Source organism: Anguilla rostrata, chromosome 7 (genome assembly GCF_018555375.3).
Source record: "Anguilla rostrata isolate EN2019 chromosome 7, ASM1855537v3, whole genome shotgun sequence".
In the NCBI taxonomy this organism is placed as follows: Eukaryota; Metazoa; Chordata; class Actinopteri; order Anguilliformes; family Anguillidae; genus Anguilla; species Anguilla rostrata.
In genome coordinates this window covers 46,630,749-46,643,831 of record NC_057939.1, presented here as the reverse complement: position 1 = coordinate 46,643,831, position 13,083 = coordinate 46,630,749, and the positions used below count along the sequence as shown (strand labels likewise).

The 13,083-nt window shown below is 50.6% G+C and overlaps 1 protein-coding gene across 3 annotated transcripts in view; it reads right to left on the bottom strand.

The window, feature by feature from the left end:
- LOC135259867 (plexin-B2-like) overlaps positions 1-13,083 on the bottom strand; it is a 107,696-nt gene that overhangs the window by 17,451 nt on the left and 77,162 nt on the right. For 2 of the 3 annotated variants that reach the window (XM_064344727.1, XM_064344728.1), the window contains exons 3-16: positions 8,394-9,511; positions 7,370-7,564; positions 6,741-6,866; positions 6,217-6,317; positions 5,507-5,633; positions 4,972-5,128; positions 4,472-4,583; positions 3,613-3,724; positions 3,262-3,363; positions 3,037-3,132; positions 2,004-2,091; positions 1,284-1,447; positions 737-885; positions 540-651 (exon numbers count right to left, since the gene is read on the bottom strand). In XM_064344727.1, coding sequence (XP_064200797.1) covers positions 540-651; positions 737-885; positions 1,284-1,447; positions 2,004-2,091; positions 3,037-3,132; positions 3,262-3,363; positions 3,613-3,724; positions 4,472-4,583; positions 4,972-5,128; positions 5,507-5,633; positions 6,217-6,317; positions 6,741-6,866; positions 7,370-7,564; positions 8,394-9,511 — 2,759 coding nt within the window. Of the gene's footprint in view, positions 1-539; positions 652-736; positions 886-1,283; positions 1,448-2,003; positions 2,092-3,036; positions 3,133-3,261; positions 3,364-3,612; positions 3,725-4,471; positions 4,584-4,971; positions 5,129-5,506; positions 5,634-6,216; positions 6,318-6,740; positions 6,867-7,369; positions 7,565-8,393; positions 9,512-9,925; positions 10,048-13,083 lie in introns of those variants that run through there. The other variant, XM_064344726.1, reaches the window with a different exon arrangement.

Below are 13,083 nucleotides of genomic sequence, written 5' to 3'. Positions count from 1 at the left end.
AAATGTCAATTTGGGACAGAGGGGATAAGCCAGCGCTCGCTCCTGAAACTCGAGATGCTGTCCGATTGCCAAGCTCACGCAGACTTGAGGAGGAAAATTCATACACGGCCTGGGCATCCTGGCCGGCCTAACCCCTCCCTTTCTGGGCAACCCAACGCCCAAATATGTGTTGTCCTGTTGAGGCTGCGGGCCACAGTCAGCACTGGTACAGCCCGGATTCCATAGCAGACTGTGGGGCCCATTCACACACAGGAACAGAACCTCAACAGAGCAGAGACCAGACTGTGGGGCCCACCCACACACTGGAACAGAACCTGAACAGACACCAGACCGTGGGGCCCATCCATACACTGGAACAGAACCTCAACAGATACCAGACTGATTCCAGACCGTGGGGCCCATTCATACACTGGAACAGTGACATAACAAATACCAGCCCGTGGGACACATCCACACAGTATCAGCCACCCAGAAGACCAGCCAGGACTACTTGACTCAAAAACTACGTTTGAAGTTGAAGAGAAGGGGAGAGACGGTACCCTGTACGTGAAGAGGACGGTTGACCTTCCTGTCTTCCCTCCCTCCACCTCCACTTCCACCTCCCCTGCCCGGGGAATCAGGGGGTCGACTGGGCCGATCTCGCACACCACGCTGGAACAGGAAGAGGAGCGGCGGTTATGGGTGGTCATGTGACAGGGGAGCAGGGTCACATGACAGGGGAGCAAAGCTGGATTACCTGGTGGAGACGGAGTATCTGTCCTGCTGGTGGGTGCAGGGAACACCAGCCACGCTTATGCGCTTTATGTCTTCCTTTTTGATGCCCAGGTTGGACCCTCGGATGGTGACTGAAATGCCCCCCTTCAGAGGGCCGTAACGGGGAAGAATCTGCAGAGCAGGGTTAGGGAAATGAGCTCACAGCACTGACTAGGACACTGGATGCACATGGAAACACAGGAGGTTCCAGGGAAGCCTAAGGAGTGCTTGTCTGTACTTACTTTAGCCAATAGAAAAGCTTGTCAGTACGAACTTAAGCCAATAGGAGAGCTTGTCTGTACTAACTTCAGCCAATAGGAGAGCGTGTCTGTTCTAACGTCACCTAGTAGGACAGCTCATCTGTACTAACTTCATCCACTAGGAGAGCTAACCTACTGTAATCTCAAAATTATGACTGTCACTAACCCACAGCTGGAGATTGCCTCAAATATGCACGAACATGCTCACTCAGATGCACACACACACACACAGTACATACACACACACACACACACACACACACGACTCACGTCTGTGATCTTGGGGCTGGGGCAGTCCTGGTTGTCGTTGCCCAGGCAGAGCTCGCTGTAGACGCAGGACCTGGTCCTGGCGCACCACACACACTGGTACTGCGGGGTGGCGTTCTTGCACAGGCTGCAGTCCTCCCGGCCCACAGAGCAGTTGTACAGGGTCACTGAGGTCGGTGGGAGGGGCCACATCAGGACACGACAGACAGCGCAGGAAGTTCTGCCCCATAAACTCCACCCCTTTCCACTGCCGCAGTTTCCTGGCTCATTAAATAAGACCCTGCAGGTAACGCTGCCCTCATCTCCTCCAAAATCTAAACTACGGCCTGTTTTTACACTGTCCTGACTGATTCTTTACTGTCGCCTCTAAAACCCACTCTACAACTTTTTACGCTTTTCTCACTGTTCACACAATCTCCCCAGCAGGGACAGGCAAAATGCAATGCATGTATTTTGTTTCAAAATAAAATATCCCTCAAAAATGCAGCTGCGAGTCGCAGTCGAAATGGTGGCAGTCGTTTTGCAGGTGGCACCGAGGTTGACACCATACAAAAAAAAGAGGAGAGAAGCCTGATATTACATGTGAAATACAGACATGTAAATTAATATTCCAGAACACACAAGCATTTGAAAACACTGTCCATCCCTGCACCTCAGTCTGAAGACAGACAGAAAGTAACAGACGGGTCGCTGCCAACCGGTACGATCTGGTTTCAGCCCTACCGTTCAGTGTGCTGTCGATCTTCTTGTCCGTGCCCGCATCCTTCACGTGGAACAGCACGTTCACCGTCGGGGCTTTGCTGTAGGAAAACTGGAGCCCGGAAAAACAACAACCCCAAAAAACAACACGCAAATCACACACTGACCGTGTTATAAATGGGGCAGACAGTCTACATTATTAACCAGGCCTATGAGAGCGATCGTCTGCACACACACACACACACACACACACACACACACTGCATGTACACCCCCCACACGTACACGCGCTCACTCAAGGGGAATGTATGGCTCCAGCCATAAACCCTAAAAACTGTGTGTTTTAGATTACAGACGGTGACTTTCTGCACAGATTCCCAGAAACGGAATGGCCCACTGCCTTCGGTACCGCTTGGCAGACCTTCAACCGCAGTAAAAAAAAACAAATGGACACATAAAAGGAGAACCTCAGGGAACTGGGGACTGGCAGGGGAATGGCGGTGGCCGGCACCTGGCATGGGATCCGCGATGTTTCTGTGAACTCACAGTGGGAACTCCACAGTCTTCTTGTAAGGAAACTCAAGAAACGACAGTTCTGGCCATGGGGGGGTGCTATAGCACCAAACAGCTTTTTCCCAAAAAGAACCAAAGTAAAGCCCAGATTAGATCCAAAAAAAAAAAAAAAACCTTTTGTGGAATTTCCAAAACCATATAACCCTTTGTGGAAAATGCATGGTCCTGAGTGAGCAATGCTATGGGGACTTTAGTTGCCAGATGGGTGTGGCAAAATGTCACATGACCATTATGATGCCGGCATGGGGGGGAGGGGCCAAGAGCAACAGGAGGCCAGGTTACTCATTTAGACTCAGGCATCTGAAAGGGCCAACCGTTTGCGTCGACCGCCCTTTCAGGAAACCCTCGATCAGGCCCCCCCCCCGCCCGTGTTCGGACATAACCTCGGCGCCCGCGTCCCGATTGGTTCCTCGGCGTTCGTTTAAACGAGACGGGAAAAGAATTACGGACATAAAATCCCCAGGACGCGGGAGGAGGCGCTGACCTCATATCCGTGGAAGACGAAGCGGGAGTGTCCCTCAGGCGTGGCCGCCTCCTCGGCCTGCCTCATCAGCTCCGTGCCCATCTTAAACTCTCGACCCTGAGGGAGCGGCCGAGCCAAGGCCGGGGGGGGGGTGAAGGAAAAAAAAAACCTTTACGCTGCGGCAACCGTCAAACATTTAATAAAGCGCGGTGATGATTTAACGTGAATCGCTCTGAGATGTTTCACCTTGTACACGTCCAGATTTACTCCCTCGAAGCGGATGGGGGTTTTGAACCCGACGGGAATGAGTTCCAGGTCCTGACTCTCGAACCGCGGGCACCTCGCTCCCTGGAATGAACCAGCCAGTGAACCGCCAATCAACCAGTGAGTCATAATTCTGTTACGCGCCACTCACAAATGCGAGCCTTTTTTTTAGAGGAAATCAAAAATTAACAAATTTACTTTTTATTATTTATTTTTTATTTATTTAAATTTTCACATATATTTCATATAGACATACCGTATATTGTGTGTGTGTGTCTGTGAAGGACAAAAAAGTAAAACGGAAACTAGCCAATAATATGCCCCATATCTCACCTGCTCGTGTTTGATGATGTGAGCGCCCCCTATAGAATTGTCGCTGTCGCTGCAGGTGTGATCCTGAGTGTTCCACTGGCACCCCCAGTCGCTGGTTACACAGGACAAGCACCTACCAGCGACATGCAAACGAGGCGTCGTCAAGGATACCGGATATTCACGGCGCCATGACAAAAAAATTTAAAAAAACTTCTAACGGCAGAATAAAATCATGACAAAGGGAAAGCAATTCTCAGAATGAATTATGTCTCGGGAACATCTGATGAACATAAACCATTCATCAGGCTTTTCGGGGGGCTCATTAGAAGAAGGGAAAATAAGGCATATGAAAGATGACTTTTCCTTTTGATTAATGAACAGAAAAGGGAAGCAATTTCCTTTTTTCTTGGTTTATAAAAACAGAGGTGCAAGCAGCGTTTAAGTGCACATTTAATTACAGAGCGAGTCACGCGCCTCAGTTTACCGGGACATTTAAACCTTTCCTTCTCATTAGCCGAGATGTTTCCGTCTACTTTTCAGCCTTTTCTGAAGTGATTCTAAGATGGCAGCCAATAAGAATGCCTCTCTTCTACATCATCCTTCTTTGTTCTACCGGGACAGTGATGCAGGGTCATGTGGTCGAGGCAGAGACCTTTGTGGGTCTTCAAGTCCAGGCCTGACAAGGGGCTGTGACTACAACTTCCTGGTGTATCTGTGATGGGGACTCATTACTCATGAGCCTCTCTGTTCAAGCCCACTCCATATCACTTCCCGTTTCACAGGACTCTGTCGAATTTTTTACTATGCAAAACCTTTCCAAAAAAGGAAAAAAGGAAAAAGATACAAACAGTGGGGATAAAAAAAAAAGCCCTTCACTCACGGGGCGTTCTCCACTTTTTTCATGGCTGCGCTGCAGTTGTAGAATTTGAAGTGTTGGGCTGCGACCTCCACCGTCTCGTTCACCAAGATCTTCACCGGCACCGCCACAAAGTCTGACCTCACGCAGAGAGAAACACGTTAAAACAGGCGGGAAACACCGGGCTCACGGATCCAAGCACGCTCCACGTTGGGAAACCTTGGACACGAGCCACACTCATCAGGTTCTCATGGGTATTTTCATTTCTGGGAGACTAATACCCAAAACAGCACTTAAAGTAATAGGAAGCGGTTCAATACTTCGGCTTCCAAACAAAATGGCCGCTCCAGCAAAGCGGCGTTTCAATAATTGCCCAAGAGAACAGGATAATTGCTTCTCGCACCCAACATTTTCATAAACGCTTTTCCCACAGTTAGCGCTTTGCTAAGTGGTTTGCTAAGCAAAAACACTTTCCAGGCATGTCAAGTTCGCGGGTCCGTTAGCGGACGGAGGGGGCCTCACACCTTGCTTGTCGGGTGTGGGCGGGATGCGGACGTGGTCAGCGAGCCTGCAGGTGATCTGCGAGCCGTCCATCGAGGCCTCGCACACGAAGGAGCCAAACCGGCACTGCAGCCTGTCCGACTCTCTGATGCCGGGGAACGCAGACACGCCGACCTTTACCTGCAAAAAACCACAGGGGAAAGCCCTCAAGCCCACATTATGGAAATCAACTTTGGAGTGTGCCAGACCCCTTGGTCCTCTGATTTTTGAGTGTTTTAGTAATTGAGCGGCGACTGGAAATGAAGTTCCGAGTTCCGCCGGAGAATTGGGGTCAGTTCTAAATAGACGCAATTAATATTCGCGGACTCGGTTCGTTATTCCAGAGACTGGAGCTAATCAGCACGCGATTGATTAATTAGCGTGAACCGATGGGCATCGCATCGCTTCGAGATCGCTCGCAGGGAGACAGAAAATTTCCCGTTCTCATTTTTTTAAAGCCGAAATGAGCTGGTAGGCAGGCCATGTTGGGCGTGGATTTAGGAAGTGAGGCGGTCTTACTTCCTGAGTCTTCCTGCAGCTGAGATTGGGCGGTTCGAAGGATTCGATCTTCACGCACTCTTGTTTCGGGCTCCACAGCCAGCCGTTCACCTCCTCTGCCCTCCCACACTCCACTTTCCTGGTGCATCTGCAAGCAGATGTCGGGGGCGTCGTTACCCATGAGCCTCTCTACTCAAGCCCACTATGTTCGTGTCACTTCCTGTCTCATTGGAGCTGAACCTCGCAGCTCCAGAATCCGGTACAAAGCACAGCTGTGTAGAAACAGCTCTGAGAGGCTCTGGCTCACCACAGGAGATAAAGCATTTCGTAGTTTGAACAAGAAAGGGAGAAAAAACTATGACCAGCCGAGCCAAATTTCAGCATGTTGTGTAATTAAATGCTTCACAGCAGGGATCTCAAATTCCAGTCCTGTAGGCCACAATGTGTGCAGGTTTTTGTGATTTCTTTCCAGTCGGCAACTTGTGCCTCAGAAGGAAGGTGTGTGGACACCAGCCAGCCTGTGGCTTAAATTAAGCATGTCAGGGCTGAAATGCACTGATAAACCAGAGACACTGTGGGTCCTGCAGGACTGAAGTTAAACCATCAGACACTGCCCCCTCCCGGACAGGAGTTAAACCTGCAGACACTGCGGCCTTCCCAGACTGGAGTCAAACCTGCAGACACTGCCCCCTCCAGGACTGGAGTTCAACCTGCAGGCACTGGAGACTTACCTGCCCTCCAGAACACACCAGCCGCAGTACGGGTCCTCCTGGGCCATGCACGACTGGCAGTCCGTTTTCAGGTGGCACGCCTGAACCGGGACCTTAGAGATCTGAGACAGGTGCGGACATTACACAATCATCACTCCGCATTAAAGACTAACAGACCAACCTTCCCTTTATCTAATACAGAGAACTCGGAGAACAGCTTCAGTTCACTTGACTGTATGCCAGGGCAATGCTCATGTGTCTGGGAGGAGCGTCCAAACTATCTTTTAAACTTCCCTGAGAACTTCACATGTGATGTGACGACAAACCAATGAACCATTTATGCATCTAGGAAAATAACTGCAATGAATGAGTGAACAGTTGATGCAAGTTAATGCATGAATATATGAATGAATACCAGAATGCATGCATATCTACTGTAAGTGTATGCACTTGTGCATGCATATATATACGCATATATGCATACACCTTTAAAAAGTGCCAACAATGCCAGTGTTGAGTACTCAGTGCTAAGAGCGAAGCCCTACCCGTTTGTCAGTGGCGATGTACAGATGGGTCCGGCTCGTGTCAAAGAAGAGGTTTTTGTTGACCCCGTGTCCCGAGCCGTCCCCAGGCCTCCGGTGGTAGACCTTAGGGGTGCTGGACAGGTGCACCTGGGGGAGGGGAACAGTCGCTGTAAACCCACCGCAGATAAACGCGCAGATCACAAAACGAGCATCTCAGGGACAAAGCAATGTGTGACATCACCAATAAGGCACAGAAGGCCCATGTATAATCAATAAGAGTAATGATAACAAACAGCAATTTGTATTGTAGCGAAAGTAAATACCACTAGATATAGATATCCTCTCTTTACACAGATACACCTGTACCATTATCTTAAAAGGAAATCCAAATAAATCCACGGTTTTACAAAGTCTGGCTATCGGTGTGGGACTGTAAAGCACTCCATGTTTGTAACACCTTACATAAATAAAGATTATTGTTGCCATAACTACCCCACTGCCGGCATACCTCCTCAAAGCTGTACACCGCACGCCTCCTCTACAAGGACACGCCCCACAACCAGCTCCTCACCCTCCCCACCTTTGCAAAGCTGCACCCCGAATCCCCTCCTCCGCAAGGATGCCGCGATTTCGCCGCCCCGCGCCCTCACCTTGTACACTTCCCCGGTGCTGGTCCCCAGGAAGGCGACGGTGTGCTCGTTCTCCACCGACACGCCCACGGCCGTCAGCACCCCCTTCCCCTTCCGCTCGTACAGGGCGTCGGCCGTCAGGGCGAACTCCTCCGTGCTCGCCAGGGGGGAGGTGAGGAATTCCGCCCCGCACTTGTAGCTGGTCACCAGGTTCTCCTGCCGGGACACGAGAGAGCCAGAAAAAACACACCCAACTGGGGGGTTGGTTCTTCTCCTCGGACACTTGAAGACACGCCAATGTGAAACTAAGATATTTAACCCCAGGAAACACTTCAAAACGCTCGGCCAAGATCCTCGACTGTTCTCCTACCGATGCTTGAAAAGGGGACATTAACTTCATTAAAAATCCATCCTGATTTCCAAAGATCTGTCCATAATATTCATTCTCATTCCACTAACTAAAAAGTTACCACTTTCCTAAAAAGAGCCGCTGGCTCTATCTAATGAGAAGAGTTTTACACCTGAGGCAAGCATCTGGCGCACAAAGCACTGAACGTTCTTTTAAAAAACACCTGGCTCTTCTCCTTTCTTAAAAAGCACAGAACAAACGGCACCTGTTTCCCTCCCAGTATGTCAGGCTAACAACATAAAAATATCTTTTTCAAAAATATCAAAAACCTGCCTTGCTTCATATCCACAAATGAATACTGTCATTGACGTTTTTAATACAACAACAAAAATAATAAAACAAGAAACAAGTTAGCCGAAGTTAGCTGAAGTTTCGTGAGTTAGCTGGAGCCTTCTAACGGGGTGGAATTTAATGGGGTGGAATGTCCTCGAAAGATGGCGAACCTCAATCAATTTCCGGGTCAGGCAAAGCTCGAAGAGACAAGGACGGATACTATAAGCGATTAGAATCAGCCCCTGGTCTCCCTCGTCCATATCCAAACCCAACCCGTTAAGACCCAAAACGTCAGACTGACCCAGCACGCGCGGCGACGCGCCTTGTGTCTACGCTTCGCGGGTTAAGACGGCCGGTACTCACGCCTTGAACTGAGGCGCAGAAGTTGGTAGTGGTGGAGTAGGGCGAGCGGACGGCGTTCTTCCCGTCGATCAGGCCCTTGTTGGTGTAGCAGGCCCCGATGATCTGCACCAGCCTCTCGTTGATGGCCTTCAGCGGGTACATGCAGAGCGCCGAGCCCCCGTGCTCCTCGTCCGTCCGGAACACGGCGAACAGGACCCTGTCCGAGGGCCGCACCGTCCCGTAGCGGCCCGTGGCGGTCATGTGAGCGGCCAGCTCCTCGCCGGGCGACGCCACGTGCGCCGCGCGGACCTTGTTGTAGGCGTTGCCGTGGCCGCAGCTCAGCTGCAGCTCGGTGTAGGAGAAGTAGTGCGGGTCGCTCTCGCACAGGCGCGCCACGAAGGTGAAGTTCCTGCTGTTGCTGGCGCCCATCGTCCGCGAGAACAGGAAGTAGAGGAAGTCGTCGTCCTTGAAGGCGTGCCGGAAGTCGTGCAGGTACTTGAGGAAGAAGGGGTTGGCCTGCACGGTGGACGCCTCCACGATGTTCTCGAACACCACCCACTCGCGGTAGTCCTGCAGGATGCGGGTGCTGATCAGCTTGGCGCTGTCCTGGCTGCCGTAGCCCTTGCCCACCAGGAAGACGGGCAGGTCGTCGCCGTCCTTCTCGAAGGAGGCCATGACGCCCACCACGGACACGGACTCCTCGATGCTGGCCACGTAGGTCTTCTCGCCCTTGGTGTCGCTGTAGTAGACCTGCTCCTCGATGTTGCTGATGTTGAGCAGCGAGCAGAGGCCCTTGAAGAGGCTCCCGCAGACCACCAGCGAGCCGTTGGCCGGGTGCAGCAGCAGCAGCTTGTTGATGTTGTCCATCTGCTTGGCGTCCTTGCAGGTCTGGGGGATGGGCGGGGTGCACTGGTGGCTGTCCCGCCGCGGGCCCGTCTCCGTCCGCCGCTCCAGCCGCAGGGACGAGTCCAGCTGGTAGACGGCGTTGACCGCGCCCAGGTAGACGCGGCCCGTCTGGGGGTCCCGCACCACGTTGTTGATGAGGTTGTCCGTGGGGAAGGTCTGCGTGGCCTCCTGCCCGGAGGCCGAACGCGCCAGGGCCAGGAGGAGCAGCAGGGCGTGGCACCACCTCACCATTTCTGAGGGAGAAAAGGGCAGAAGTGTCCCGTTAGCAGAGTTCAGTGAGAAACGTTTCGTGTGGGTCACAAAACGAATCAAATCCAATCGCTGAAAACTCACAGGACTCAGCAGAGAGATCAGCTGGTGTTATTTTCTCTTGCGTGTGTTGCGTGTGACACACACACACACAAACAAGTCTAACATTCTGTATTAGGAACTGCACTATTGTCTGTTCCATATCCTCTGCCTATTGAGTCTGAGTCTCATTATAGCATCTCTCTGGAGACCCCCCCCCCTCCAAATCTCTGTTTTAATCCCCCCCCCCACCCCCATCACGCCGGTTAGCAGTGAGGGAGGTACAACTCCTAAATTTGCCCGCTGGGCCTGGTTAATTTCAGTTCAGGCTCTCATTTGCATAAGAGTGTCCTCCCTACCCACAGCCATCCGTTTCTCCAGCATCCAGCTCCTTGGCTCTCCTGCTGAATTCAGGCCCTCAAACGCTCCTCTCTCTGTTACCCAATCCCTGCAGCTCCCCATAGCATGGCTCACGAGTCACAGGGCACCCACTTTACCGTTGATTTTGATTCTCTGTTTTTTTAAGTGCTCTTGGTAATTCTGAGTAAAAGAGGAAGTCCCTCTCCCTTCCTCCCTCCCTCCCTCTGGCTCTTTCTCTCACCAGTAGTTACAATGCAATACCAGAAAAATCCTCTCATAGGTTTTATTTACATTGCCATTTTACGACATTTCTTTTTTTATGGTTTGACACCATTTTCTTCTGATCGTATTGTTGTTGTTTTTTTAAAGTGCCATATTGTTCAACCACTTTGAGTCAGTTGATCAGGCCTTATGTGAACAACACATTTTACTATTACAGTTATTACTTTCTACTAAAATAAAAACTGCTTTACAGATTTCTCAGGAACAGTGGGGTTGTGGGTCGCTGCATTTACTAAGGTGTGAAAAAAAACAATTTGAAAAGAAAAAAATCTCAACAAGAGAGAGCTTTGCTGACTCGTATCCTCCATTTTAACACCTTTAATTGGCTGCATTTGGGGCACCGGGCTTCAAAGGGTGTCGTGCAGCAAGGGGGGGCACAGGAAGGCCCCCCCGACCACCAGCATAACACCCCCACTCCCCCCCTCGTCTTCATCAACGGGCCACACTTGCTTCGGTGCATAAATAAATACCGCTAAATTTAGTCGCTGTGTTAATGAAGCCTCTAATGACTCCAAACAAACAAATCATGAAAGAGAGCGAGAGAGAGAGAAAAAGACAGAAAGAGAGACAGCAACAGAGAAAGAGAGGGCGACAGAGAGACAGATGTTACAAATTATCCATCACCTCGTTACAAAAGCCAGCAATGCCAAAACTGAGCAAAGGAAAGCGTCCTCTCACACAGCTGGTCCTGAAACTCAGTTCACCAACCCCCCCCCATAACACCTCAAAGCTTCAGGACATCGCCACCATACATTCAATTAGAGTCAATCAGCACAAACGGCACTAAAAATCTACATCGCCCATTGGGCCACACAAACACAAGCGCAAGGCGAAATGCGATGCCATTTGGCCGTAAAAAGACCTGACAAAAAACCAAGAACTGCTTTGAGGAAGTACAGACTCAGTGAGCCACTGAGCTTGGCCATCGAAAAAAAAAGCTGACATCGGCAACATGGCATTCCAAGGAAGAAAGCAGGCCGTACAAACACTGCCATCTCAACAAAGCTGAGACAGAGCCGCCTTTTTTTCAAAACAGTAATGTGGAAAATACATTGAAATTAGAAATAAGCATTTCCCTAAAATAGACTTGACCAGATGACATAAATTTAAAAGAATGCCTACCAGACATCCAAAGAGAGGAAGTGCTATGAAATGGGAGCCACTGTCTTAAGCACAGGAAGTGACAAGAATCACATGCCCACTAAAAATATGCATAAACTGTATTGTTTTAGTTTTTAAAATGTTTCAATTCTAATAACTTTACGATGCATTATATGATTACATTTGTTATTATCATCAGCATCATTATCATCGCCTTTAGTACCGTTTTAAAATTATTTTAAAATATACTTTATTTATTATCATTTTCCATTATTATTTCTAAAACCACTATCAGAAAAACGTTGTTGTTTTCATGTGCTGTTACTGTTTATTCATTTCCAGGCTTTGATACTTTTGTACTGTTCAGTGCTAGATCCATGGCCTTGTTTTATATAATGCAGCATGCTTTGGCAATACAAATGAACTGTTCTGTCGTGCGCGTAAAGCAAATTGAAGTTGAACTGAATTGGGAGAGACAGAAAGAGAGAGAGAGAGAGAGAGAGAGAGACAGAGACAGAGAGAGAGAGAGAGAGACACATGGCACAGTCCCCAGAAGGTAGCATGCTTGCCGATAGCAGCGCTCCCCAAACTTTCCAGACACCCGCCACGCCGAGCCCGTCCCCGTTACCCCACCCCTAATTAAAACGCGGCTGGACGCCGCTGGGACGCCGCTCGGACGCGCGGGGCGATCTTACCTCGCGGACGAGAGCCGAGGGTCCCATTAGCGGCGCGGCTAGTTAGCAGGCGTTCGGGACGAGCGGGAGCGGAGTTAATTTGGGTTTTTTTGGTTTTTGCGGAGCTGCTCTTTGTTCAGGGAGCGCTGCGAGCAGGCTGGACTCAGAGAGACTCCAGCGCGCACCTGCAAAAGGCCCGAAATGCAGGGCGTGTCCCCTCTCATTGTCTTTCTCGCTGGCTGTTATTGGCCAGGCCCCAAGGTGAGGGTTAGTTCCATCCCCCATCCTACTCCCCCCCCGATTCTCCCCACCCACCCCTCCGTGAAAGCACGGGCATGCCCGTACAGGCAGGGCCCGGCGTGCCAAGGAAGCCCATGTGGGTGCATGAGGTACCGGGAACACACGCAGTCAAACACGCACGCGCATTTACACACGCGTGTGCCTTCATAGACTCAAACGCTGTCACAAAAATGCATGTGTATGCTCACACACTCACACAAAAGCTCGCACATATATGCACATCACTACACACACAAACTCAACTACAACATGCAGACTCATTTGCACGCACACACACAAACTCAGACATACACGCTCATTCGCAGAACAAAAAACTTAGTCACAACATTTATCAAAGCACTTCCATTTATATACGAGTCAAAACAACTGATCAGTTCCTCAGAATTCTGACTTAAAAGGTAGAAGCACAGCCTTCCTCACCCTGCCCCACCCTGGACTGCCCCCCCCCCCCCCACCCCCACCACCACCACCCCGCCCTGTCATGCCCAATTACACATGGGCCACAAACCCACGGGATTGAGACGACGGGGTAGGTCTCCAGTCTTCTTTGCTGGGACTGGGACAGAAACTACTGTTTGTGCTTCCTCACCACAAAGGCATATCGCATCACCACGGGAGCACCCCCCCACTCCCCCAACAGTAACAAAGCCTGAAATAACACCCCCCCACCGCAGGAGGAAGTGTGCGGTTCAGCGGGAGCCTGACAGAGGCACAGGACTGTGAGTCACAGACCCTGGCAGGAAGAGGAGCTGTATCTGAGCAACGGGCACGGCTAAATATAACACAACGCGCCGAGCTCG